The 25406-nt window shown below is 42.4% G+C and overlaps 1 protein-coding gene across 3 annotated transcripts in view; it reads left to right on the top strand.

Annotated features, from left to right (window-relative positions):
* The window catches only part of PPM1H (protein phosphatase, Mg2+/Mn2+ dependent 1H), a 278117-nt gene that overhangs the window by 107936 nt on the left and 144775 nt on the right, over window positions 1-25406 (top strand). For all 3 annotated transcript variants that reach the window (XM_077111275.1, XM_077111274.1, XM_077111276.1), the window contains exons 2-3: window positions 256-421; window positions 24944-25288. In XM_077111275.1, the coding sequence (XP_076967390.1) occupies window positions 256-421; window positions 24944-25288 (511 nt within the window). The remainder of the gene's footprint in view (window positions 1-255; window positions 422-24943; window positions 25289-25406) is intronic.

The following is a 25406-nucleotide window of genomic DNA, read 5'->3' as shown; positions in this document are numbered from 1 at the left end:
TGAGCTAGAAACAGCTTTTTTAATAGATGTTTAATGTGCTAATATAATTCCATTTGAAAAGAGAGAGAGAGAGCATGGGCAGTCTCAGTCTATTCAGGAACATAAAATACCAAGACCATAAGGTTCTTTGGCATAAAACAGAGCGTAAGTTTTGTGCTATTTGTGCAGAGTGATTTGACTGGCCCTTGAGACAAACTGAGTTTTCAGCTTCCCAAAAACTCACTGTCTGACCAGCCCTTCTGGCTTCTCCTCCAGGGTTATCAATGCCGGGAAGAGCACCCACAATGAAGACCAAGCCAGCTGTGAGGTGCTCGCTGTGAAGAAGAAAGCAGGGGCCATCGCCTCGACCCCAAACAGGAACTCGTCCAAGAGAAGGTCCTCCCTTCCCAATGGGGAAGGGCTGCAGCTAAAGGAGAATTCGGTAAGACCCTCCTTTATCCCTGGCTCTCAGGTGCGGGGAACAGTACCCACTCTGTCCTCCCTCTACATGTCAGGGCTTAACCCAGGGTCTGTAATAGGAGAGAGAAAAGCAGCATTCCCCAGAGTGGAGTGGCAAGGTCTCTGCTCGGGGCCTCTCATAAATTCAAAGCTGAAGCTAACACAGGTATGAAGAGCTGGCATTAGATTTTAATGCTTTAAATAAAACACCTGCATCATATATGGAGTTTGAAGCAACAATTTGTATATATAATGTTAACCCTTCCGATGGCTTCAGAGAAGCCACTGCTGTGTTTTTGTGAAGGAAACAGACTGGAAGCCTCTGATGAGAAGTGGAAATAACTCTTAGCCATTGCCTTAGAGTCCTGCTGCAACTTTGCCCCTTTCCTCCCTTTGTCTGACTGTGGTAGTTGTTAGGCTGGAGCCTATGCCTGATGCTTTTCCAAATTAATCGTTTCAGTTGGCCCAAAGCCTGGGCCCTGCAGGCTGAATGCCTTTTTGACAAACCGCAAAGCATTATTCTGCTCTCCAGTGTCTGGCAAATAAAGCAGGTAGTGAAGTAGTCAGAGGAGGGAATGATTCGAACTCTCTCCATCAGCAGGTTATGTATTCCTATGGAAAATTATCCACTGGGAATAACAGGAGATGTTGAATGGAATGGCCCAAATATGAATATCTATTCTAATAATCTTGAAGATTTTTTTTGTAAATACATTTTTATAGGATATTAAAGAATCTAGGAATCTCTTCGTCTACAAAATAGTGTCTCACTGCATATATGCTCAGGGAATAATGAAAGTGCTGATTTATTTTGTTAGTATTTCTTCACCTTAGAGTTAGAAAGCACAGTGACCGATGGGGACTGGTCAATTGTAGTTGTTTTCAAGGCTAAAGGAAGCATTAATGGGCTTCTCCAGTATTTTACTAGAAGAATCTCCCCAAAAAGCCAGAGCTGAAATCCCTTATGGGGAGGATAGGATAATAATGGTTAAATGCACAGGCTCTGGAGTAAGACTGCTTGGAACAGTATTCCATTTAATAGCTATTTAATTTGGGGATTGTTATTTATTCTTTGACCCTCAGTTTCCCTACTATAAAAAAATAATTAATAATGATGGTAACTTCCAAATATGGCAGAAACAGGCTGATTGGAAGTAATAAATCCAATGGTCCATGTGAAGTATTGGGTCAATGTTTTAATTAATAAATCCTAAATAAGCATTAGCGACTATTATTCTGAAGTCAGTCCCACTTCTGTCAGTCTCTGAAGATAATACACTGAATTGTGTATGTTTATTCATTTGTAATTAGAGATCAAATAGTTTTTCCCATATCCACTTGACAGCATTATTTGGGGGATTGAGTTATCATGGAAAAGGGATCTGAAAATGTGAGGCATAAGTGATCATTACATGTGGGTGTCAGTGACCTGATCTTGCTCTTTCCCCTCATATTTCTCTCCTGCCACTGAGATAGAAAGCAATCTGACTCCGTACTAGTGATTTCTCTAAAAACAAGGCAGTCTGACATTTGGTCTATTGCCAATTGTTGATAGCTTTTTTCCTCATTGCTAAATTCCCCCTAGAAATGGAGCCAAGCTAATTTTTTAACCTCCTATCCTTAAGAACAATAAAACTCGTACATAAGCACTCAGGGGGCAGCAAGGAGGTGTTGAGCTGAGTGGACAGATCCTAACCCTCCATTTGCTGCTTCAGCCGCAGCAGCTTCACTTCCACCTGCTTTACATATTAAGCATCTTATTAGTTTAAGGCCAGGCCTGTGCTGCTCTTTAAACACCTGAAAACCAGGATCTGTAATGCCAGCTTAGTCATTGCACAAATTATTGAGTATTTGCTATGTACTGGGAACTAGATACTGGGAATTCCATAGAGAATAAAACAAGCAAAAATCCCTTCCCGCAAGGAGCTTGCAGTCACTGGGAGAGAAAGAAAACAATTACTATACTTAGTGTACCAGACGATTAATGCGATGGAGAAAAACGAAATGAGGAAGTGGGAGTAGGAGGTATGGGGTGAAGGCAGGGGTTTGAAATTTTTAGAGAAGGTGTCACGGAGAAGGTGACACATGAGCAAAGACCTGAAGGCAAGGGAAGGAGTGTTATAGCTATTTGGAGGAAGAGCATTCTAATGTAGGCAGAGGAAAAACAAGGACAAAGACCCTGAGGCGGGGCAGGTCTGCTGTTCTCAAGGAGCAGCATGGAGGCCAACACAGCAGGAGCAGAGATGGCCAAGCCCAGATGGCAGGAGATGTTGTCCAAAACCTAAGGACATGGGGTGTGCGTAGGATACTGAAGGCTGTTGTCAGGACTTTGGCTTCTACTTTAAATGAATAGTTTATTAGCAGAGAATGCTGGATATACTGGTTAAGAATGGCCAATGATTTTTCCCATCTAGAAGACATCCCCTTAACTGTAAAACTCAAATATGGTGGCTCTTGGGGGTTACTGATAGGACCTAGGGCAAGCAAGATTCTGTGATAAAGGAGTAAGGCAGACCACACCCTGTCCCATTTGTGAATCTGCTTTCATGCATCAAATATGTGTTCAGCACTGACTGAATGCTAGGCACTGGAGATAGGGAGATTAACATGATTTAATTCCCACCTTCCTGGAGCTATGTTGAATAGGGATAAAGAGTAAGCAAGCAAGGATACTCCAAGGGAGTGAGTTTTAGAAGGAAGATAAAAAACCCAGATTGTATGGAAACCTAACTCAGAATGGTCCCCAGTGGTTTGCTGAGCAAGGGAGAAGAGCAGTTTCAAACCGGCACATGCAGTAATCCAGATAAGAAATGATGAGGACGTGAAAGAAGGCATGATTAGAGCAAGAGACAGGCTCAGAAGGGATGATGTAAGAGGTTCAGTTGGGGTGACTTGGGTGCTTGGGGTAGGGAGGAATAAAGGGTGTCTCCTGAATTTCAGACTTCAGCCACTGGGTTCTGGCCATTTAAAAGTGGACTGCAGGAGCAATACAGATGTAAACGTGACGGGGTGCACAGAGACGGTGGGTTGAGTTTTGATTACGTGGATTCAAATGTCCCAGGTAGAAGTGTTTTGTAGAAAGTTAGAAATAAAGGTTGGAGCTCCAGGAACCAGTCTCTTAAGGTTTAGATTAATGAATTGTGAGTCCAAAGGTTATAGTTAAAGCCATAGACTCAGGGAGAGTGTAAAAGTGAAAAGAGACCTGGTGACAGTGGGGTTCCAGAAGCTCCGAGAACAGAGAGATGCTGCAAGGAGAGGGATTAACTATGTCAAAGCCAAGAAAAAAAAAGGGAATGCTATTTTAAAACAAAGGCACATAGTAATGGTGCAGCAGGATAAGTAATGCCATTATTACTTTGTTTGCAAACAAAGAGTTGGCAGGTACAAAGGATGGCAAAATGAAAATGTGTGGGCTCCCTCCTGAATACATATACTTAATTTCTCCCTTCTTTCTTGACCTCTCCATCCTCAATAAACTTATAAAGTCAAAATATGTACTTTTGCAAGACTTCTTTCAGTCATAATAGTACCTTCACCTTATTTGCAGATTGAAGAAAACCTAAGTCTACCTAAAAATGATATGGAATTCCCACAAGGGAATAATGGGAATTTTTTATTTGTTAGACATTAGTGCTGTACATAGGAATTAAGTAGAAATGTGACTAGATATTTGATGACATTTCTTATATTGAGTGGCAATAGGGTAGCTGGGTAGCAATGAAGTGACTTTTTCTTATTTCAGATCATTACTAATTTGTTTAAAAAATTTGAGGCAACCTCAGCCATCCCCCATGCCAATTCATAGAAAATGATTTTATCCTATTAATGCAAGTCTTTCAGCCAAAGAAGTTAACTTAAGTCTTCTGTCGTAAAACAAACTTAAAAAATTTTTTTGTGGATAAATAATACAGCACTATTTTCTGCCTTCACTGGCTTCCAAGAGGCGTTTGGTCAAGGAGTGTCATTTCCTGTATTTGGCTCTTAACAGTGGCTCTTTACTATTAAAAAAGAAAACAAATTAATTTCAGGTTGCATTTACATATAAAGTAAAATGTCAGAAGCTGAAGAAGCAGTGTTTGGAAGAGGACATAAAACTTAAAAGGAGTACAAATAAACTTTTTTACATTTTTTGCAGCATAGTGTTTTAGTCCGAAGAAACGCAAGGAGATACGATTGAATTATTTTGTTGTGGATCTAGTTATTTATTTATAAATAAATAAATAATAAACATTTATCTTTTGAAGAATAGAGAAGAAAAAGTTTTGAGGTCTCCAATGAAATGAGTATGAAACATACTAGAGGATTATATTTTCAATGACAAGTTAAGGTTGAAACTTTTCTTCTACCTGGTCACTTTTGGATACTTTAACTGTGAAAAGCCACAGTTGGGTAGTGAGGAAATATTACTATATGGCAATTGCAAGCCTCTCAACTTATCTATGCCTCCCATCACTCATTTGGGTGTATGGGGTGAGTGACCAGGAGAGAAGGGAATTTAAAATGCTAATATTTCCAAAAGACCCTTTGGTATGAGTGTTCCTTAAGAAAGACACTGTAAACAGCATCTATCCATCAACAAACTCCTGACTCCCACTGCAGACTTTTTTTTTTCTTAATATTTTTATTAGCAAATCTTTACACATATACAGTCCATACATGGTATATAATCAGTGGCTCACCATGTCATCATATAATTGTGTATTCATCACCATGATCATTTTTAGAACATTTGCATCACTCCAGAAAAAAAGATAAAGAGAAAAAAGAAAAAAGCAGATACATCCCAGGCCCCTTACCCCTCCCTCTCGTTGACCACCAGTATTTCAATCTACCCAATTTATTGTATCCCTATTATTTATTAATTTTTATCCATATTTTTTTCACTCATCTATCCATATCCTGTATAAAAGGAGCATGAGACACGAGGTTTTCAAAATCACACAGTCACATTGTAAAAGCTATATCATAAAATTATCTTCAAGAATCAAGGCTACTGGAACACAGCTCAAAATTTCAGATACTTCCCTCTAGCCACTCCAATACAACATAAACTAAAAAGGGATATCTATATAATGCCTAAGAATAACCTCCAGGATAACCTCTTGACTCTGTTTGAAATATCTCAGCTACTGAAATTTTATTTTGTCTCATTTCTCTCCTCCCCCTTTTGGTCAAGAAAGCTTTCTCAATCCCATGATGCTCGGTCTCAGCTCATCCCAGGAGTTCTGGCCCACATTACCAGGGAGATTTACACCCCTGGGAGTCATGTCACATCTAGAGGGGAAAGGCAATGAGTTCACCTGCTGAGTTGGCTTAGAAAGAGAGGCCACATCTGAGCAACAAAAGAGATTTTCTGGGGGGTGACTCTCAGGCATAATTATAAGTAGGCTTAACCTATCCTTTGCAAAAATAAGTTTTATCAGGTGAACCCCAGGATTGAGGGCTCAACCTATAGATTTGGTTGTCCCCACTGCGTGTGAGAATATCAAAAATTCTCCAAATAGGGAAATTTAATATTTATTATTTTCTTCCCATCCCCCCAACGGGGTTGTAAATACATCTTTATTTACTGCCCAAATTACTCTGGGATATATTACACTAACATGGCATTACACTAACCTATACAAACCAACAAGATCTCACACCCTATTCAAGATTCCATGTACTTATGGTGCCACTGAAGGCTTTTTAATTCACCAGATCAGGATTTGTGGGAATTAATCATTATTATTAGGTTTTCTTTCCTTTGCATTAACGGATTTAAAGAGTCTTCATTTATCATGATGTTTACCATCTGGAGGCAGAAAACCAGTACTTCAAAGAATAATTTAAAAAGAGGATACCAGATGCCTTCTCTGATGTAGGAGAAAGAATGAACTCATAAGGGCATCTTAAGCCTTAGTACTAAGATAAGAAGTGCATGTCCTTATGTAAGATGTGTGGGAGGAGAGATTCAAGATATTAAGATGATGACAAGGCTTTTCTTTATCCTTCTTCCACATCTGACTCCCTATTTGGAACAAACTGTTTTTGCTTAAGATTAGACTTTTGGACACATGCATTCCAAGTCTGTTTCCTTAAGAGCACCCTTATGTTGTTTAATGTAGTCAAAACACATCAAAGTGTGTGGTTTCAGTATCTGTTGGTTCAGTGTCTGATTACAATAACAGGAGATGGCTGTATCAGCAACACGGCCAAGTTCATTAGCAGGGGAGATGAAAGTCGATTATCTTTCTCAGCAGAGGATAAGGAAGCACTGTGGGAATTCAGGACAAATTGGATCAAACTGGAGCAGAGAGAGGGAAATGAGAAGGGGCCATTTCAAGTCTCTGAACTGGAGATTTGCTGTTCCTTTCATCTCCTTTCTGTAGGAGGGATTCTTTCACACCAGGAGCATTTAATGAAGGCTGTTTCTGGTTCCACGGTGGCCTCATCTGGCAGTCTGTTCCCTATAATGACATCAGCTGGAAGAGCTGTAGGAGTGCCATTTTACTCTTCTCATTGTGATTATTACTCTAAATCTTTGCTCTTAATTAACGTCTTTGGTCTTCGTATGTCAAAACCACAAGCTTTCTGTTTACCTCCTGAGATTTTTTTTTTTGAAGCAGGGGCTCAATGCTTTCTTTCCAAACTCTTATGTCTTCATTCTAGGGATGTAGACCTCTTGCCCGTGATTAAGTAGGATGACCTTTGACAAAGCTGATGTCAGCTAGTGGCACCTCACAGCCGCCTCCTCAGGGGGTGTTGGCTTACTCTGAACACCATGTTTGACCAAGACGTATATAGTAGCCAAGAACATGCTAAAACTTGGTTCCATGGTAGGTTTTCCCAAGTGGCAGATCTTAAGGCTAAAGGCAAATAAATCATGTTGAGCTGGAAATTTTTCCTGGCTTCACTTGTAATTTTTCTGACTTCCCCACAGATTTAGGTGGGAAGAACATTGGCAGTGACAATAAGCGCTTGAGATTTTCTTTTCGTCTTCATTTTTTTAAAATGACAACACTCTGCACTCATGTGCCAGACACTGATCTTTGTTCCTTGCAATCTTGAATCACTTAACCTCATAATGTATCCATAAACCTTTATAATACATACATAAGTATATACTATTATTATCTTTACAGTTAAGGAAACTGAGGCACAGAGTGGTTAGGTAAGTTGCTCAAAATCACACAGCTAGAAAGTGTAGCACTTGGAATCAGCCCAGGCAGCCTAACCTCAGAGTTTATACTTATAATTCCCGCAGCATGCTGCCTCATCGTTTTTTAGTGGTTGAGGAGTGTGGCAGAAAAATCTGTTTGGAAAAGGCAGAAATAAAGGAAGAATAATTCCTAATTATGATATATAGTGATCTCATTATAATTTGATACTCAGTATTTTTCTTATTTCTCTTTTGATTTAGAAGTTATTTAGTAGTCTCCCCATCCCAACCATATGGAGGATTTTGTTTTGTTTTCTGCTTTTCCATTATTGATCTCCAAGTTACTTGTATTTTTGTGTAAATAGTCTGTGGCATAGATTCTGTGACATATATTCTTTGGTATGTTAGAGCTTGCTTTTATAGTCTAGTTCAGGGGTCAGCAAACTATGGCCCATGGGCCAGATCCAGGCCAGGGACTGTTTTTGTTCAGTCCTCAAGCTAAGAATGCTTTTTATATTTTTAAAGGGTTATTACAACAACAAAAAAGAATGTGTAACAGACCATTTGTGCCCCCACAAAGCTTAAAATATTAATTATCTGGCCATTTTCAGAAAAAGCATGCCAATCTGTGGTCTAGCTCATGGTCAGTTTTTATCCAGTCTTATTGGGAAATATAAAAAGTGTTCCAACAAACAGTCACCCCTTTTCTCCGTACATACATTTTAGTAACAATAATGCCAGCTGTTCCAACGAACAACCTCCAGGTTTCGGTGGCTTAACCCAGTTGAAGTTTTCATTCTTTGCCGCGCAGCACTCAACAACGGTGAGTGTTCCTGGTTGGGTGGCTCACCTCCAAGCCGTGATGCAGGGCCCCAGACATTTTCTGTCTTGAGTCTTGGCCGTCACTGGGTCCTCAGTCATCTGCTAATCCTCTGCATCCAGCCAGCAGGTGGCAAAGAGAGAAAGTGTAGTGTACAGGAAGCTTTGGTGAGCCAGGTCTGGAAAGTTCATGCGGTGGATTGTCGTTCATCAGCAAAAACATGCTCTTGGTCTTAATCCACATTCCTACAGGTGTGAACCCTTTTATAAATAGGGCCTTTGAAAGATGTTATTTTTAGTTCAGGTATGGCCAGGTGAATCCAGGTGAGCCTTAATCCATGTTAGAGAAAGTGTTATAAAGAGAACCCGGAAGTCCCAGAAACTAGGGAAAAAGGACATCGCCGTGTAACAGGAAGCAGAGATACGAGCCAAGGAGCCCCCCCACAGATTGCTGGCGGCCACCCCCAGGATGCTGCAGGCTCCAGGAGAAAGCCAGCTGTGCCAGCATTTTGATTTTTGGATTTCTTGTAGCCTCAAAACCAAGAGCCAGTAAATTCGTGTTGAAGTTAACCCACAGGGTAGTTGACACAGTAGCCTGGCAAACTAAGACATCTTGCACAACTCATCTGCCCATATCCCCCTGGCCGTTTTCATCTGGAGGGGTGGGGGTGGGGAGAGGTAGGCTGGCTCTGTGCCCAAGAGGAGAAGGAAATTGGCTGGTGAAGAGGAAGCCAATCTGTACAATTCTGTATTCCTACAGAATGTAGAATGATTGTAACTTCCCCATGATTTGTTACTTTATTATTACTTAGGAACTGTCTTTATTGCTAATCCTGCTTTTTGTCTTAACTCTTAATATAGACGAACTAGCTTTATTTGGATTGATACTCCTTCTGGCATATATTTTCCCAGACCTTTAACTTCACCTTTTAATTAGGTATAGCAATAGAAGATACCCAAAGTGTCATAAGTCAAATCAAGATTCTAAGAAACTGGACTAGGAATTTTTTTTAATATACAGAACAGTTATAGACAATTACTGGAAAGTTAGTTTTGCATATTGTAAGATTTCTTTTTTTCATTCTACTACCTGAATTTGTTCACCAACAAAGGTGTTCAGGGCCATTTTCATATTATATCCTATTTCACCTGATCCAATTACTTCTGTTTAAATTGAAACTGCAACTATTAGACTAGGAATTTGAATGAAGACTCAGTTTTCCTGGTTTAGGCTTCCCAAATTTATGGCCATCTTCTTGGCCAGGGTATGTGCAAAAGAGTGAGGGACATTTTCTCAAAAAAGAAATGTCTCTTTCTTCCTTGTTATCAGGTAAACCACAGGGGACAGAAGCTTTGGGCTAGTTGGGAAACCGCTGAGCTCATTTCAGCAGCAGGTTGTCATCTCAGAAAACTGAATAACAGTTCTCACTGACTTAGGTGAAGAACAGAACTGAAATGAGACTAGTCATCATTCTACTGTTGTATTAGTTAGGGTTCTCTAGAGAAACAGAATCAACAGGGAACACTTGCAAATATAAAATTTATGAAAGTGTCTCATGTGACCATGGGAATGCAGAGTCCAAAATCCACAGGGCAGACTGTGAAGCCAACAATTCCGATGGAGGGTCTGGACGAACTCCACGGGAGAGGCTCGCCAGCCAAAGCAGGAAGAGAGCCTGTCTCTTCTGAATCTTCCTTAAAAGGCTTCCGGTGATTAGATTAAGCATCACTCATTGCAGAAGACACGCCCCTTGGCTGATTACAAATGGAATCAGCTGTGGATGCAGCTGACGTGATCATGATCTAATTCTATGAAATGTCCTCATCACAACAGACAGTCCAGCACTTGCCCAACCAGACAAACAGGTACTACCACTTGGCCAAAGTTGGCACATGAAGCTAACCATGACAATTGTCCTTATTGTCCATTTGCTTTATACCATTATTGAAAGAACATTGTTTTAATAAACCATGGCAAGGAGAAAAATAATCTTCCGATGGAATCTTAGAAAGTGTCTGGGTTTGAATCCTGGCTCTGCCACCTCCTGGATGAGTTACCTTGTACTTGACCTTCTCATGCCTGAGTTTCCTCATCTGTAAATTGGGGGTGATACTTTCTGCCTCTTAGGGTTGATAGAATTAAATGAGTTAAAAATATGAAAAGAGCTTAAAGTAGCATCTGGCATGTGGTGAGTGCTCAATAAATATTATCTGTTATTGTTGTTATTGTAATTATTCTAATAGTTGGGTTTGCACCTGCATCTAAATGTTATTTCAGATTACTTATATTTTTACAATTAGTTAATTTAGGAGACATCTTTATCTATAATGTGATACTTTTAAAACCATGTTTTATTATCTTGTCAGAGAGTATTCCTTAGCAAATGTATGTGTCTAGAATAAACCACAGCACAATTTAGCCAAAACTGTTGCAAAATTTATACTCAGAAACTTATCTCTTAGAAATTAGTTTAATACTTATTTAATAGTGTCTCAAAAATATGACTGAATTGCCATTTTAAAACAAAAACCAAACGTAATAAACATCCTACATCTTGTAGCCTCATAATGTTGGGAAAAATGAGTCAAAGAAATCTGCATTTCATACTGTCAGATCTTCAGAAGTAAGCCACATACTCAGCTAAGTATATGAACTTAGCTGTTTGGTTGTTTGTTGTTTTTTTTTCACACTGGGGAGCAGAATATCTGAATAATTCAGGCAAAAAGAGAGGTAGAATAAAAAACGATTTATGCAATATAGTCATAGTTCGAAGTGGACAGCCATCGAATGGGGGCTCTAGGAAAGACTTTCATGAGGTCATTCAAATTTGCCCTCATCTCTGCTTCCTCATCTGCTTATCCTTCTCCCTCTCACTGTGTCATTGTGAGGCTCAGATGAAAAACCAGAGGGAGAAGACACTGCGGATGAGATGCCTAGAACTGTTAGATACTCTGGAATCTGAATTCTCATCCTCCCTCTGATACCTTGGAAACTGGCGAGAAACTTTAACGAAGCCCTGGCTGGGCTGCTAGTCTGGTGGTTTATGGAACTCAAGCCACATGGCAGTTTATAGTGAGAAATCAAGTGTGCCAAATCTGCATGCCCTTAACGAGACATCATTCTCTTGGGGAGAAGTGAGAAAGGAGAGGAGGCAGGTGTGTCTCGTGCTCATATAGAACCTTTTGTTCATGGGTATCGGCTCCAAGTGGGATTTGCATATTTGTGATGTTCCTTTTCCTGCAGATGACATGGCCCTTGCTCGAGTGATTTCTAATTCCTGAATGGTTGGGATGGGGGGTGGGGGAAGGAAGATGAATGTCAAATAAACCGAATACTTATCTCTTTAGGCAGGGCAGCCAGGAGGAGGGGGCCACTTTTCCCCCTAGGACAAACAACTATGTCTAGAACTATGTCTCTAAACCAGCATTTTAAAACCATTTTTTGAATATATCCCCGCCTTGTCTGCTTATTTTATATATATATATAACTGTACTATTACATCCATATACTGTGTAGTTTTAAAATACCAAAAATTGTTTAAATAATCTAAAGGCAACAGAGGAAAAAGCAATCTTTTAAAATAATAATATTTAACTAGCAGTTATGTGGTGTTAACATGCCAGGCATTGTTCAAAATGTTTCCACACATTAACTCATTTACTGTGTTCTAAGAGTCAAGACTTCATGCAATCATTAACTAATATCTCAGGGCAGAAATCCCCACTAACAGCAGTGAGTATAAATTCATATTTCAGACTGTTTCCTTGAGCAGTTAAGATTCTTCGGGTAGATGCTCTTATTGTCAGATATGACTAGATAGTTATTTCTGAGAGAAAAAAGTTCTGGCTCAGACTTGTTCTTTTTTGCTCATTTCTTATACCAGAAGTTTCCTTGCAGAAATGTTTTAGAGCTTTTTGTCCACTTTGGGAGTGATAATTTAGTTGAAAAATAATCTAACCCAGGGTACACGGGTGGTTCAGTGGTAGAATGCTCGCCTTCCACACGCGCGGGAGACCCGGGTTTGATTCCTGGACCATGCGCCTGAAAAATAAAAAGTAATCTAACCCACAAACCACTTATTTGGGGGCACAGGTGCCCAGTAACAAGTTGCAATATGCCCAAGCTGGTGAATGTGTGAGATCTAATGTTCTGTGCATGGCGTTGGGGCAGCTCACGTAGCTACCACGGGAGAGCGCCAGTGTTGTCTGTATGTGAAATATTAGTAAAGCTTAATTTCTTCAATTTAAAATGAAAAGAATTTCTGGCTTTCCTCTTACACACTGACCGACTGACGGGTCAGGTCAGCGTGCTCTGTTGTGGACCATACTCATGGGTAGCTTTAGAGCTCTGTGTAGTGAGAAAGGGAGAAGTTTCTTTAAGCTGATGTGAAACATTCAAACTTCATTCTTTGGGTTTCTGTGTGTTTCCTGTCTTACATCTCAGGATTTCTGTCAGGCTCCCCAGGGAACGTCTGAGGTGATGTCTAGAGCCTCCTATTCCTTGTCAATGTGCCATAGATTCATCAGAAAAGGGGGTACCTCATTGCTTCCAGATGGCTTACCAGAGCCTGTACTAGGCAGCCTTTGGGCTGGATTCCCCAGAATCGAGGTGCTTAAAGCATGGCTCCTGCTTTGATAGGGATAAAATTGAGGTTCAGAATTTTTTATATCCTTGATTGGCTGTGGTTAGCTATAATTACATCTGAAGCTGGACGGACACCAACTGCTTGTGTCTAAAACTACTGAAGCTCCTTGTTTGGTGGATAAATATCTGTTTGGAGCAGTCATATATTTGTAGAAAGGCCCAAAGATGCCTTCCCAGTTAGAACTTACTAATTTAAATTCTGGCATTATAGATCGTCAAGAAAAGGGGAATAAAGAAAATAAGCAGTAATATAAAAAGCAGCTTCTATCAACTTTTGAGAAAACAGGGTGTACCCTGGAGAAATCCTACAGTGACAGTGTGGACTGAACTCTCACTTTGCCATGCTCTGGACTTTCCCTTTACCTGGCTGCAAATGTAAAATATTCCTTAGGAGGAGTGTGGGCATGTTTTGTAAATTGCATAAAGACTACTTGTTTGTGTTTGCTTGTAAATGAAATCATTTAGAATGCAACTGGAAGTCTGCTTAAAAGAAATCCTTTTGTGAGATATAAGTGTGGGTGCCGAATTAAATTGTGTGGTAAGTCCAGAAAGGGCATGATAGTCATTTTCTTAAAGGGAAACATGCTCTTAACTCATGATGACCTGGGGCAAAAACAAGGTAAAATATTTGTTGGAATATACTCCTATAATTCTGGAATTTAGGTTAGAGCATTTACTCTGAATTCGAAGAATCTGATTTTGCAGATGTAGAACTTTGCATCCTGTGCCCCAGCGACCTCACAAGAGGAATGCAGGGTCCTGTCTGGGAGTTTTAGCGTGTGTGCCCAGGGCCGGCATACCGTTAGTAATAAGCAACCGGCACCTTAAAGTAGGGCAGGCAACGCTGAAGTACTGAAGGCTGCAGAGTAAAAGAAGTGCAGGAGATTAATTACACAAAATTATGTGATATTGGAAAGTTGGGAAAATTCCTAACTTGGAGTCTGAAGAACTGTGTTCAAATCCCAGCTCTTACCATGTATGAATAAAAGTATTTAAGCTGCCTGTGCCCATTTCTCCTTTGGGAAAAATGGGATCATGACACTTGTTTTGTGTTGTTGTCAGGATTAGATGGGTGAATTTAGCCCAGTGCCTGATACAGTAGTTGCTCAGTCAGTGCCCTTTGAGCTTAGACTCCCCAGAAGGGAGGTTCCTAAGAAAAGGGAAAGGACTTGCAGGGCAGGGGCAGATGGGCCTCCCCTTTGGCAGGGCTGAAAGAAACTGAAATGCACAGCTTGGCCTGCCTGGGGAGGGGAATCCCTCCTGCTCACTGTCCCCCAAGGCAATAGGGAGTATAAGTAATTACACCTCTAGCATTTTTGTTTCTCCCATTTGCTGAACCCAGTGCTGCACATATTGTTTATTAATTATTTTTTACATTACTGTATAGTAAAATTAACTTTTTTCCTTTTGGTATGAAATTCTATTGATTTGTGTAACCACCACTGTAATCCCATCACCTCTAAAACCTCCCTCATGCTGCCTCATAATTCCCTCCCCTGGTCCCACGCCTGACAATTCACAGCTGTCTGCACATTTAATACGTATTGGCCACGCCCGTGCACTTTTCTCCTTTCTAACGTCCATCACAGTGACCTGCTCGAATCCTAAATTGTTAGCCCCAAGGCCTCAGAAACCATGATGTTCTTGCTCCCTGCTGTGTCCCCAGTGCCCAGATTGAACCTGGTGCCTGCGAGACTCTGAGACAGCCATTAAATGCATGAATCCTTACAGAGCATCGATTTAATTATTCCCTATTCTTGAAATGAGGAAGTTGAGGTGCAGAGAAGTTAGACAACTTGCCCAAAATCACTAGGAGAAAATGCCAGAACCCATATTTCTATCTGAAGCCTGTGCTCTTTCTACTTTAAGACATACCATGATAAACAGAGTTGTTTCTCATGCATTTGAAAGTGTATAAAGTAAATTATCCAATTTTTAAAATAAGCTTGGGGTAGTGGTGTGTTGACACCTGTGGCAAAATTGCCCTTCAAGGAAAACCTGAAACCCTGTTTCTTTACCATATTAACTCAAGATCTTGTTCTCACCGAGGAGGTGTTCCTATTTCTAACGTGACTGACAGTATAAGGGAGCCGGCTGGGGCCTTTGGATGTGTGAAGACAGGTATGCTGGGTGGGATGGGCAAAGGAGATAGAATGGAGCCATGGCTTTCACTTCCTTCCTTTGGGACCTCTGCAGTCATTAAGCAGATGGAGAACACAGGTCTCCAGCTTCCCAGCCATAGCCCTTGAGTCACAGATTCAAAGGATAAAGCAATAGCAGGTTGGATACCCCAGCAGGGTACGAGGCTGGGATGGGCAGAGCTGAAGGGGAGATGTGAACCCACAGCTTTGAAAAAGTCTGTAGCTTTCAACCTGCCAGGGAAAGGAATGGATTAATTTTGTTTGCCTTTGTTTTGTTTTTCTTTATAAAAAGATACAGGAATTAGTTTAGAAGAGAAGGTGGTGTGTCTGTTTCACATGGGGCCACAAGACTCAGCAAATTAGCCAGAGATGGCAATGTCCCTTTGGTTTACTCAGGGTCACTCCAAGAATCCCAGGGCTCTGGAGTCAGAGACTTCTTATTTTCATGGCATATCCAGCTTCAGAGACCTGAAAGGATACAGTCCCAGATAAATAAAGTGAGATCAGTCAGCTGTAATCCCAGAGTAGGCTGGGTTTACTATATTCTGTTAGTTTTGCCTCTGTAACTTAACTTACATACAATTCTTATTGCCCAGGTTGTCCTAATTCTTTTAGAAAAATAATAAATTAAAAATTCCATTCTCTCTCTTCCTTTCTTTGTATATTTAATAAATATTAAATAAATATTAAAATGTAAATAAATAATAAATATTTAATAAATAAAAGCATCTTTTCTATATCAGAGCACACTGGGATTACAATAGCTGAGTGTTCTGCAAGTCTCGTATGTATATAAGATGTACAGAGACATCCGGGCAATTCTGTGGCAGTGGGATAAGCACAACTGTAGGGGATGTCCGTTAGGTGCCGAAGTGGTCCAGGCAGCCTTGATGGGGGAAAAGGGTAAATGGTTTTCCCAGCAAAGGGCAAGAGATGAGAGTGTTAGGCAAAAAAAAAAAAAAAAAACGCTTACGTAGTTTCATAGTTCCAGAAGTGGCCAAGAGTAAAGAGGGACAATTTAAGAAGTTGGGAACCACTGAGCAGGAGAAGGAGATGCACTGGCGAGTAAGCAGTGACTAGACAATGCGGGACCCGTCAGGCATGTGAGCATGCAGGAGACCGAATGGTATGGGGAGTCAGGGAAGGTTCCAAGCAGTGCAGTGATACAGGTGGATTTACAGAGAGATGGCAGATTTGGGGCACTACTTAGACAACTTGGGAGTTTTCAAGGGTCACAGTTACGTTACCCAGTTGCACCGTTGCTCAGGTTGCAACAATGAAGGCCCTTGTTGCTGGTGAGGCAGGAGGAGGCATTCATTCCTCAAGGCTCTGATTTCATGCTGACTTACCTTACGGCCTCTGTTGCATCATTTTGAAAAAAGCAGGTGTTGAAAGAGAAGGAGGAGCCAGCACATCCTTTATAAAATAGGTGTGTGGCACGTGCTGTTTAATCACGCCCCTTTCAAAGTGCAGTTCTCTTCTCTGTAACACCGTGGGCACATTCCAGAGAGCATATAGCCCACTCCCGCTTAGCTGTTCTTTGAAATCTCTCTGGAAGTCACTGGTTTCCTCCCCAGCCTCACGGATGCTGTGCTGATCTAGGCCCTCTGCCTCCCGACAGCGTTTTGTGAGCCTTCAGATTCGGGTGCTGCGTCCTTGCAGTGCCCCTTCAGGGTGCCACGGGATTAGCGCCCTGGAACCTGGTTTTCACAGCACTCTTAGGTACAGAGCACCCCTGAGGCAGCAGACCCACCCCCCTCGGTCTGCTTTACCATACTCCCAAATCCCCCCACCCCCCGGCCTTACTAACCCTCTAAGTCTGTCACGGCCCATGCAGTCTTCCATACAGAGGGTGCTGTTTTCTCCCACGTTGCCTATTGGTTGCTCCCCATTTCCACAATATTTTCTCCTTCTCAGTCCATTGATGCCCACGTTGGTGAACAAAAGCAGTCTCTGCGCTGTCATGAATGCTGCAGTAGGGAGGGCTCGGGGTGCCGTGGGCGCCACAGGAGGGGCTCACTGACAGGCATCCAGGGTCTGGGGGGCGTCCAGGAGGAGTGATATTTAAGCTGAGTACTAAAGGACCGGTGGCAGTTAGGCAAAGGGGGTGGGGAGAGAAGTGGCTTGTGGTGAGCTGCAGATCGGTCATTGGGTATGAGTGGGGTTTTGAGTAAGGTATAGAATGTGGAGGGAGAATCAGGGACTTGATCAGAGATTGCAACTGGGGTTCATGGACTGGAGCCAGCCCACAGACAGGATTGTTAGGTTGGTGAAAAAATAAGAAGAAGAATACATATGATCGGATATTTTATTTTAGAAAAAAAAAGTCATCCTGGTTGCAGAGTGCAGAAATGGATTAGAGCGCCAGGTGTGCGTTAAGGATGCACCTCCTCCTGGAGGGGTTCAGCTTAGCATGGGAGCTGATGGCTGAGAGCATGGACTCTGGTCCCACGTGCTTCTCTTCGTCGGTGGCAACCTAAAGCAGAAACATTTTCTGTTCCTTGTTTTCCTTCTCTCCAAAGTTGGGATAATAATGGTGTCTTCCTCAGGGGGTTGTGATTCATAAGGTCTGTAATAAGAATTAAATGAATTAACATCAATTAAGTATTTTCATCCTATGTAAAGTTTGTTAAATGATGGAAAGGGCACTCTAGACCTGGAATGCTGGGTGCTTCTGTGACTTTGGGGTCCCTATAACTTTTAACAGCTGGGCTGGAATCCAAACACATGGAGAGATCCCACGCTATGGTTTTATTTCCCCAAACAATATGTCACTCACTTTAAATTCCCCTGCCTCAAGAGTATGACAGATTTTGAAGACTTTTGATGAACACAAGGATCATCTGATTCAAGGGCTTTCAAAAAAACAGTTTTAAACAGTCTAATCCTTTCATCCAAACACAAATCTTCTTTGCTAAGCCCTAGTATTTGCAACTGACTGAGCTGTGCTGCGCTGGTTGAAGTAGGGGCCAAGGGGACTCATTCAAACACTCGCTTATCTTCCCTTTCCCAGGACCCACTGCAGATCCAGGGAACACAGTTTGCACAATCCAGGGAGGAGATGTCAGTGACACAATGAACTGGTGGCAGATTTGGGACTGGAACACAGGTCTCCTTCTGCTGGAGCGGCCCCTTCCCATTAGATCCGGTGTCCTTGGCTTTGGCTACTCACTGGCATCACCTGGGGAGCTTAGAGTCCGAGGACTGCGGGAACCACCCCCACCCCATCAGAGCCCCGAGCTCATTGCTGTGGGCTTGGCCTGTGCATCAGCCACCAGGAGATTATTCCATCCGTAGTTAGAAACTGTCATGTGGGAACATTATGGCTTACAAATTTTAGCTGGATAGGAATTATTAGCTGCACTAAGAGAATTAAAGTGTACCAGATTTTATACTACTACCATGCAGAGGAGTTCCCAAAAGGAAGTATTTGGGGCCCTTCTGGGCTCCGCGTTAGCATTCCCCAATCAAGTTTCCTCTTCTCTGCCTAAAAATTCTCAAGATATTTTACCCACGGATCGTTGTTGCAGAATGTTTTGCCACGTTGAAGGAAATGGTTGCATTACTTGTTGGGAAAACTTCAGTGTTGTTTTTTTAAAATGTAGGACGATTGCATCACTGTGTGACTCACCCTTTCATGGGATTTGATGTTCTTTAGTTCAGATTATGACTCTAGGAACAAGATAAAGTTTGATGTCACAGAATCCGTGCCCAGACTCTGTTCTCGCTCCTGTCCCACCCTTCACCGGCCCCAGCAGCAGTTTCCTTAAAGTTATTTGCTGGGTGCTGCCAGGTCCCAAGGTGCAGAAAGGCCTTTGGGGCAATAGATGTAATGAAGGGAGAAATCTTTTCCTTTTCCACTTTTCTCTAGTTGTGGGAATATGTCCAAATCTGAAGGCTGTTGGTCTCCCAGGGAGAGGGCTACCAGGTGTAATAGAAGAGCCCCCTCCCCCACTAGACTGGCCCATGCCGTGGACTCTGTCACCTCACTGGTCACCAGGGCTGGTGTAGCCAAGAGCTGATGAAACTAGCTGGTTGATATCCCTCCTTCCTTCACAAAAGGGAAGGCCATCCTTCGGCCCAGGGTATTGTCATGCAGCTGCTGCTTCAGACAAACAGGCTCCATCTCTTCCTGCCTTCCTTTGCCAAGAGCCTAGGGTGGTACTCTTGACCTTTTTGTGCAATCTGGTGAAGTATATAGATGCCTTGGAATTAAATTTTTAAATGCAAAAAATAACAAAATGCGTAGGAGTATAAAGGCAATGAATTACATTGTAGCAGTTATTAAAAAATTTTTTAAACAAATTGTAATATGGCCATACATACTAGTACAGCAAACATTCAAGAGCTAGTGGTGGGTTTAATAAATGCTACAATTTTAAAGTAGAGATGAGCATAAACAGTAATTCAAGATATACACCATTATAATTCATTATTTCTAACTGCGATCAAGTCTATGGCATCACGGTTTGCTGCCTTGCTATTTTTTTTTTTAATATATATTTTATGGAAAAATCTTTACACACATTCAGTCCATACATGGTGTACAATCAGTGGCTCACAGTATCATCACATAGTTGTGTATATACCACCATGATCATTTTTCGAACATTTGCAACACTCCAGAAATAGATATAAAAAGAAAAACTCTTACATACCATACCCTCTACCTCATCCTCTCATTGACTGCTAATATTTCCATCTACCCAATTTATTTTACCCCTTATCCCTCCTAGTATTTATTTACTTATGATCTATATATTTTTATTCAGTCTGTCTATACCCTAGATAAAAGGAGCAGCACACACAAGGTTTTCACAGTCACATTATAAAAGCCATATTGTTATACAGTCATCTTCAAGAATCAAGGCTACTGGAACACAGCTCAATAATTTCAACTTCCCTCCAGCCACTCCAATACAACATAAACTAAAAAGGGATATCTGTGTAATGCCTAAAAAGAACCTCCAAGATGACCTCTCAACTCCATTTGAAATCTCTCAGCCACTGAAACTTTATTTTGTCTCATTTCTCTCTTCTCCCTTTTGGTCAAGATGGCTTTCTCAATCCTATGATGCTGGGTCCCAGCTCATTCCGGGATTTCTGTCCCACGTCGCCAGGGAGATTTATACCCCAGAGAGTCATGTCCCACATAGCGGGCATGGGCAGTGAGTTCACCTGCTGAGTTGGCTTAGAGAGAGAGGCCACATCTGAGCAACAAAAGAGGTTCTCTGGGGGTGAGTCTTAGGCATAATTATAAGTAGGCTTAGCCTTTTCTTTGCAAAAGTAAGTTTCATCAGGTGAACCCCAGGATCGAGGGCTCAGCCTATTGATTTGATTGTCCCCACTGGTCACGAGAATATCAGAAATTCTCCAAATGGGGAAGTTGAATATTTCCTCCTTTCACCCTAGTCCAAGGGGAATTTGCAAAAATTACTCTGGGATATATCACAGTAGCAACTAACCTGGACAAACCAACAAGATCTCACACCCTATTCAAGATTCCATGTACTTATAGTTTTCAACTAAACTGACCATACAAGTTAAATTAGGTAATGTGCTATCCAAAATAGAAATTTTGCACCAAATAAACATCTCTCCCTTTAGTATCACACAGAAGTTGTAGTTTTAAAATATGGATATCATCCTTTACCCTGTATTCTGATCCACCCCAGTCCGCTTTGTTCATATCTCTAGTCGAAGTCTGATCCCTTTTTCAGCTTTTTAAACAGTTCCTGTATGCGGTAGTGCTGACTTTCATGGCTTCAGTGCTAGAACTCTGAGTCTCAAGTATCACATAAATGCCCGAAGTCTCTGGGAACGACCAGGTTATATACAAACAGCACAGTATCTCAGAGTTGAGAAATAAGTTATAACTCCTGAATATATGCAACTGCTATAAGAGCTTACTATCTAGGACCCTTTACAATAGGCCCCAATCTGAAAACCCGTGCTCTCAACGTCATTTCACTGAGTTTTATATTATAGTTAGTCCATATGAATGAGGCATGATGATATTTGTCTTTTTGTTTATGACATTTTATTCAACATACTGTCCTTAAGTTTCATTCCCTGGTTGCATGCCTCAGCTTTATTCATTCATACTAGCCGCTCAGTAGTCCGTTGTATGTATACACCACAGTTCCACCTTCCATTCCTCAGTCTTTGTACCCTTATGCTGCCTTACATTATTTTACAAAAGGAAATGCTAAATTTCAGAGGCTTGTGAAAATAAAGCTACGATCCATGGACTCCCTGAATGCTATCCACACATGCTCTAAGTTAAGAACCTAGGCCTGGGGGGTTCAGTTTTATTCCAGGCTGATGTCCACTTTTGCCTACTACTGATTCTTTTTTGTGCTTGTGCCTTATTCTGCACTCCTGTCCCCTCCTGTGAATGCCAGAAGTCATGGGATGCTAAATAAATGTGCACATCTGTAGTTTCCCAGCTGCTGAAACAAATACCATCCACTGGATTGGCTTAAACAATGGGTATTTGTTGGCTCACACTCTTTGAGGCCAGGAGAAGTCTAACTGTGGCATTCTGGGGCTGGCTGCCGGAGAGGCTTAGTCCTTGGCTCTTCTGTCACATTGTGTCATCCCCACCTTTCTCTTCAAGGTTCTGTTGAGTTCCAGCTTCTGGCTGCTCCCTGTCCAATCTGCATCGTTTATAGGAACTTTGGCCATATTGGATTAAGGCCCACCTTCAGTCAGAGTGGGCACACCTCAGCTAATAACATCTTCAAATGTCCTGTACACAAATGAGTTCACCTCATAGGGCCAGGGGTTGGGATGTGACCGTGTTTTTTGTTGGGGACCTGATTCAATCCCCAGCGGTCTCCATTCTTCTCCATGCCATCAACTCTGTTAGGATTATGTTCACTGCAGATTACAGAAACTAACAGCAATGGCTTCTCTAAATGTTGTGAAGCCCCCATAATGAGAACCCAGAGGCTAGCTGTCCAAGAGTCCCAAATAAGGTATCAAGGGCCCAGACTCCTTCTGCCCTCCTGCCCCACCATGCTGAGCCTGCAGCTTTCAGCCTCTTTTCTGCAAGAGGGCTAGTCCACCTCCATGTGCTTACTCCATGTCCCTGACAGAAGAAAGGAAAAGAATGAAGGGCAAAAGGCTGGACCAAACCAGTTGGTCCCTTTTTAGTCAGGAAAACAGCTTTCCTGGAACCCCCAACCAGAATACTTCCACTTGCAGCTCATTGGCCAGTATATGGACATATAGCCACACAGAGCTGCAAGGGAGTCTACATGGCTGCCCCAAACACAATCAGCAGTAAAGAAGGAGAACAGATACTGGGTAAGCATCTCCTAGAGTCCACCACACTGCCTAAGCCACCTGGTGCTTCCTTTCTCAGGTTACCAGGCTGCCACATGCCTTAGCCCCTCTCAGTTCATCCAAATCTGAGGTCCTGTCTTCAGGGCCCAACTTGCTTTCTCAGTTTCCCTAGTCCACACTGATCTGTATTTCCTAAATGCAGAACATTCAGCGTTAGCAGAGGCATTGGAGTCTTCTAGTGTAGCCTCTTATTTTGGTGAAGAACTGAACCCCAGAAAATGTCTTACCCTAGATATATTGTGGTGGGAGTGATAGCAGCTACATGTGAGTGTGTGCTCGGTATCTAACACTTGCTAGGCATCTGACGTAAATTACCATTCAGCCCTCCCACCCCACCCCACCCCTGTAGCTGTTATCACTAAGAAAGCGAGGCACAGAGATTTTAAGCAATAGGGACGCCCTGCTAATGGGTGAGCCTGCCAGGGTTTAATCCTGCATTGCCTCTAACCTTGTTCTGCCTCCCACTCAGCTGCCTGGTATTGAAGATGGAATTAAAACCCAACTCTTCTAATTCACAGGTCATTGTTCTTTCCACTTAACGCTTCTTTTGAGTGAAGAGTTCTTTCTGCTGGTACCTCTGTTTTATGTGCCTCTGTCAGTGTTTCTTACAGTCTGCCTTCAATTGCATGTTTTATTTTGATTTTTAAGGTTAGGGTTTACCTCCCAACTGGCATATTCTCTTTCACTCTTGCTTCTCTCCTAATCCTCACAGTATATTTGAGTGATCTTTTAAAAGCATAACTCTGATTCTGTCACCCACCACCTCCCACTTGAGGTCAGTCAATAGCTTTTCACCACTCTTAAGCTAAAGACCAAGATCCTTCCTATATTTTGTAAGAACTGAGGGGGCTGGCTGCTGTTCTCTCTAGCCTCATCTCATCCTTCTTTTCCTTCCTCACTCACCCATCCACCACATGGCCATGGTTTAGTCTCCTCATACTCACCATTTACCCTTCTACCACAGGGCCTTTGCACATGCTATTGCAACTACCTGGCATTCTCTCCCCTCCCCTCCTTAACTAGTGAACATCCACACAAACCTCAACCCTCAACTTGGCCCTCACATCTTTAGAAGACTCCTCCAGTGTGTCCATTTGCAGTCTGACCTCACAGCACCAAGAAACCTCTCCTTGTAGCACTAGCTAGACTTGTGATCTTATCTTTATTTGTGTGATTATTTGGTCAGTATCTATCTCCCACACTGGATTACTAAGATCAAAACATATCCAGTGTGTGTCTCTTTTGATCGTTCTTTTATCCCCCTGCCTACTATAGTTCTTGTCACATAGAAGCAGCTCAGTAAATATGTCTTGACTAAATAGTGGCAGAATTGGACGAAAACAAAGTTTTAAAGGGCACAAAGTAATGGTACGTCGCCACACTGCACAGTATCTCCCAGCATCATTTGAACATGGGCCAAAAGAACTTTTCTTAATCACTAGAGCTGAAAAATGGATTCAGTATTTATTACTGTGAGGTAGATAAGCCTCATGGCCAAAAGTAGATGTGGTGCGTACCTTACCTATTTGTCTATAAGTTTCCCCAAAATAAAGATCCCAAATATTTATTGACTCAGTATTTAATATCTTACCCCTTCAGATGTATCGTAATCGAGTGAGTGCCTTTTCTTGTGCATCCAAAAATCTTATGCATGTGTGATCAAATGTGAGTTTTAAAAGTGCTGATCTTGAGAGTCTAGAAATTAACTGGCAGGTACTTAAACCCACAAGAGATGAAAGAACATGGGCTGCATGTAGTTTGGAGTAGGAAGTGGGAGCGAAAAGATGCTGCAACAGCTGAAAACTGAAAGAGGGAGGTAGAAAAATATGAAAAGAAATTTTGAATTGGTTGTATCTTCTGAAACCTGGACCAGACAGAGTGTTTTAAGGGAAAAACATATGCCAAAAATTTAGAAAGTGGACCAAAGGAGATGAGAGAATTATCTGAGAGTAGGGGCCCTAAAGGGAAAGATAGATCTAACTTATTTCCTCCTAGAAAACCTACAAAAGGGGCCTCACTTTCTACAAAAATTTCAGGCCAAACCTACCTGGGTTGAAATAGAAGGAGGTGAGGAGTTAGTTAGATGTTAAAGCTGGATTCCTAAGGAGCCTCTATTTGAATGGAGTTTTACCATAAAAGTCTACACCTCAAATTACCGTAGACCTCCAAGTGACTGCGCGGTATAATCCGGGCTCCACCCGTAGGCGCTGAGGCAGGGACCGCTTCATCGCTTGGGTGGTGGTAACAGCAGGGGACCGTTCCACTGACATGGCCCCGCGCCTTTCTTTGCGCCCAGGCCTTGGCCCCACTGTTGGCAGACCAAAGAAAACCAAGGCGCGTGTGCACGGTTGCCGCTGGCAAGTGGCCACCGCGGGTTCCCATTCCTTCCTGTCGCCCTCTCTGTACCAGGAATCGGAAGGGGTTGCCTGCCACTACTGGTCGCTGTTTGATGGCCACGCGGGATCCGGGGCCGCCGTGGTGGCCTCCCGATTGCTGCAGCACCACGTGATGGAGCAGCTGCAGGACATCGTGGAGATCCTGAAGAACTCTGCCGTCTTGCCCCCCGCCTGCCTGGGGGAGGAGCCTGAGCACACGCCAGCCAACAGCCGGACTCTGACCCGCGCCGCCTCCTTGCGCGGAGGGGTGGGCGCTCCGGGCTCCCCCAGCACCCCTCCAACGCGCTTCTTCACAGAGAAGAAGATTCCACACGAGTGCCTAGTGATCGGGGCCCTAGAAAGTGCGTTCAAGGAAATGGTAGGTATCGCTGAAGAGTCCCGGGTAAGTGGGACCCTGGCGGTCACTTATGCGAATAACCCTTCCCTTCTTAGACGATTCCCTTAATGTTCATGTCTTCTGTCCGTTTGTCCGAATG

Source organism: Tamandua tetradactyla, chromosome 7, assembly GCF_023851605.1.
Source record: "Tamandua tetradactyla isolate mTamTet1 chromosome 7, mTamTet1.pri, whole genome shotgun sequence".
NCBI classification, from domain to species: Eukaryota; Metazoa; Chordata; class Mammalia; order Pilosa; family Myrmecophagidae; genus Tamandua; species Tamandua tetradactyla.
This window is presented reverse-complemented; position numbering and strand designations above follow the sequence as displayed.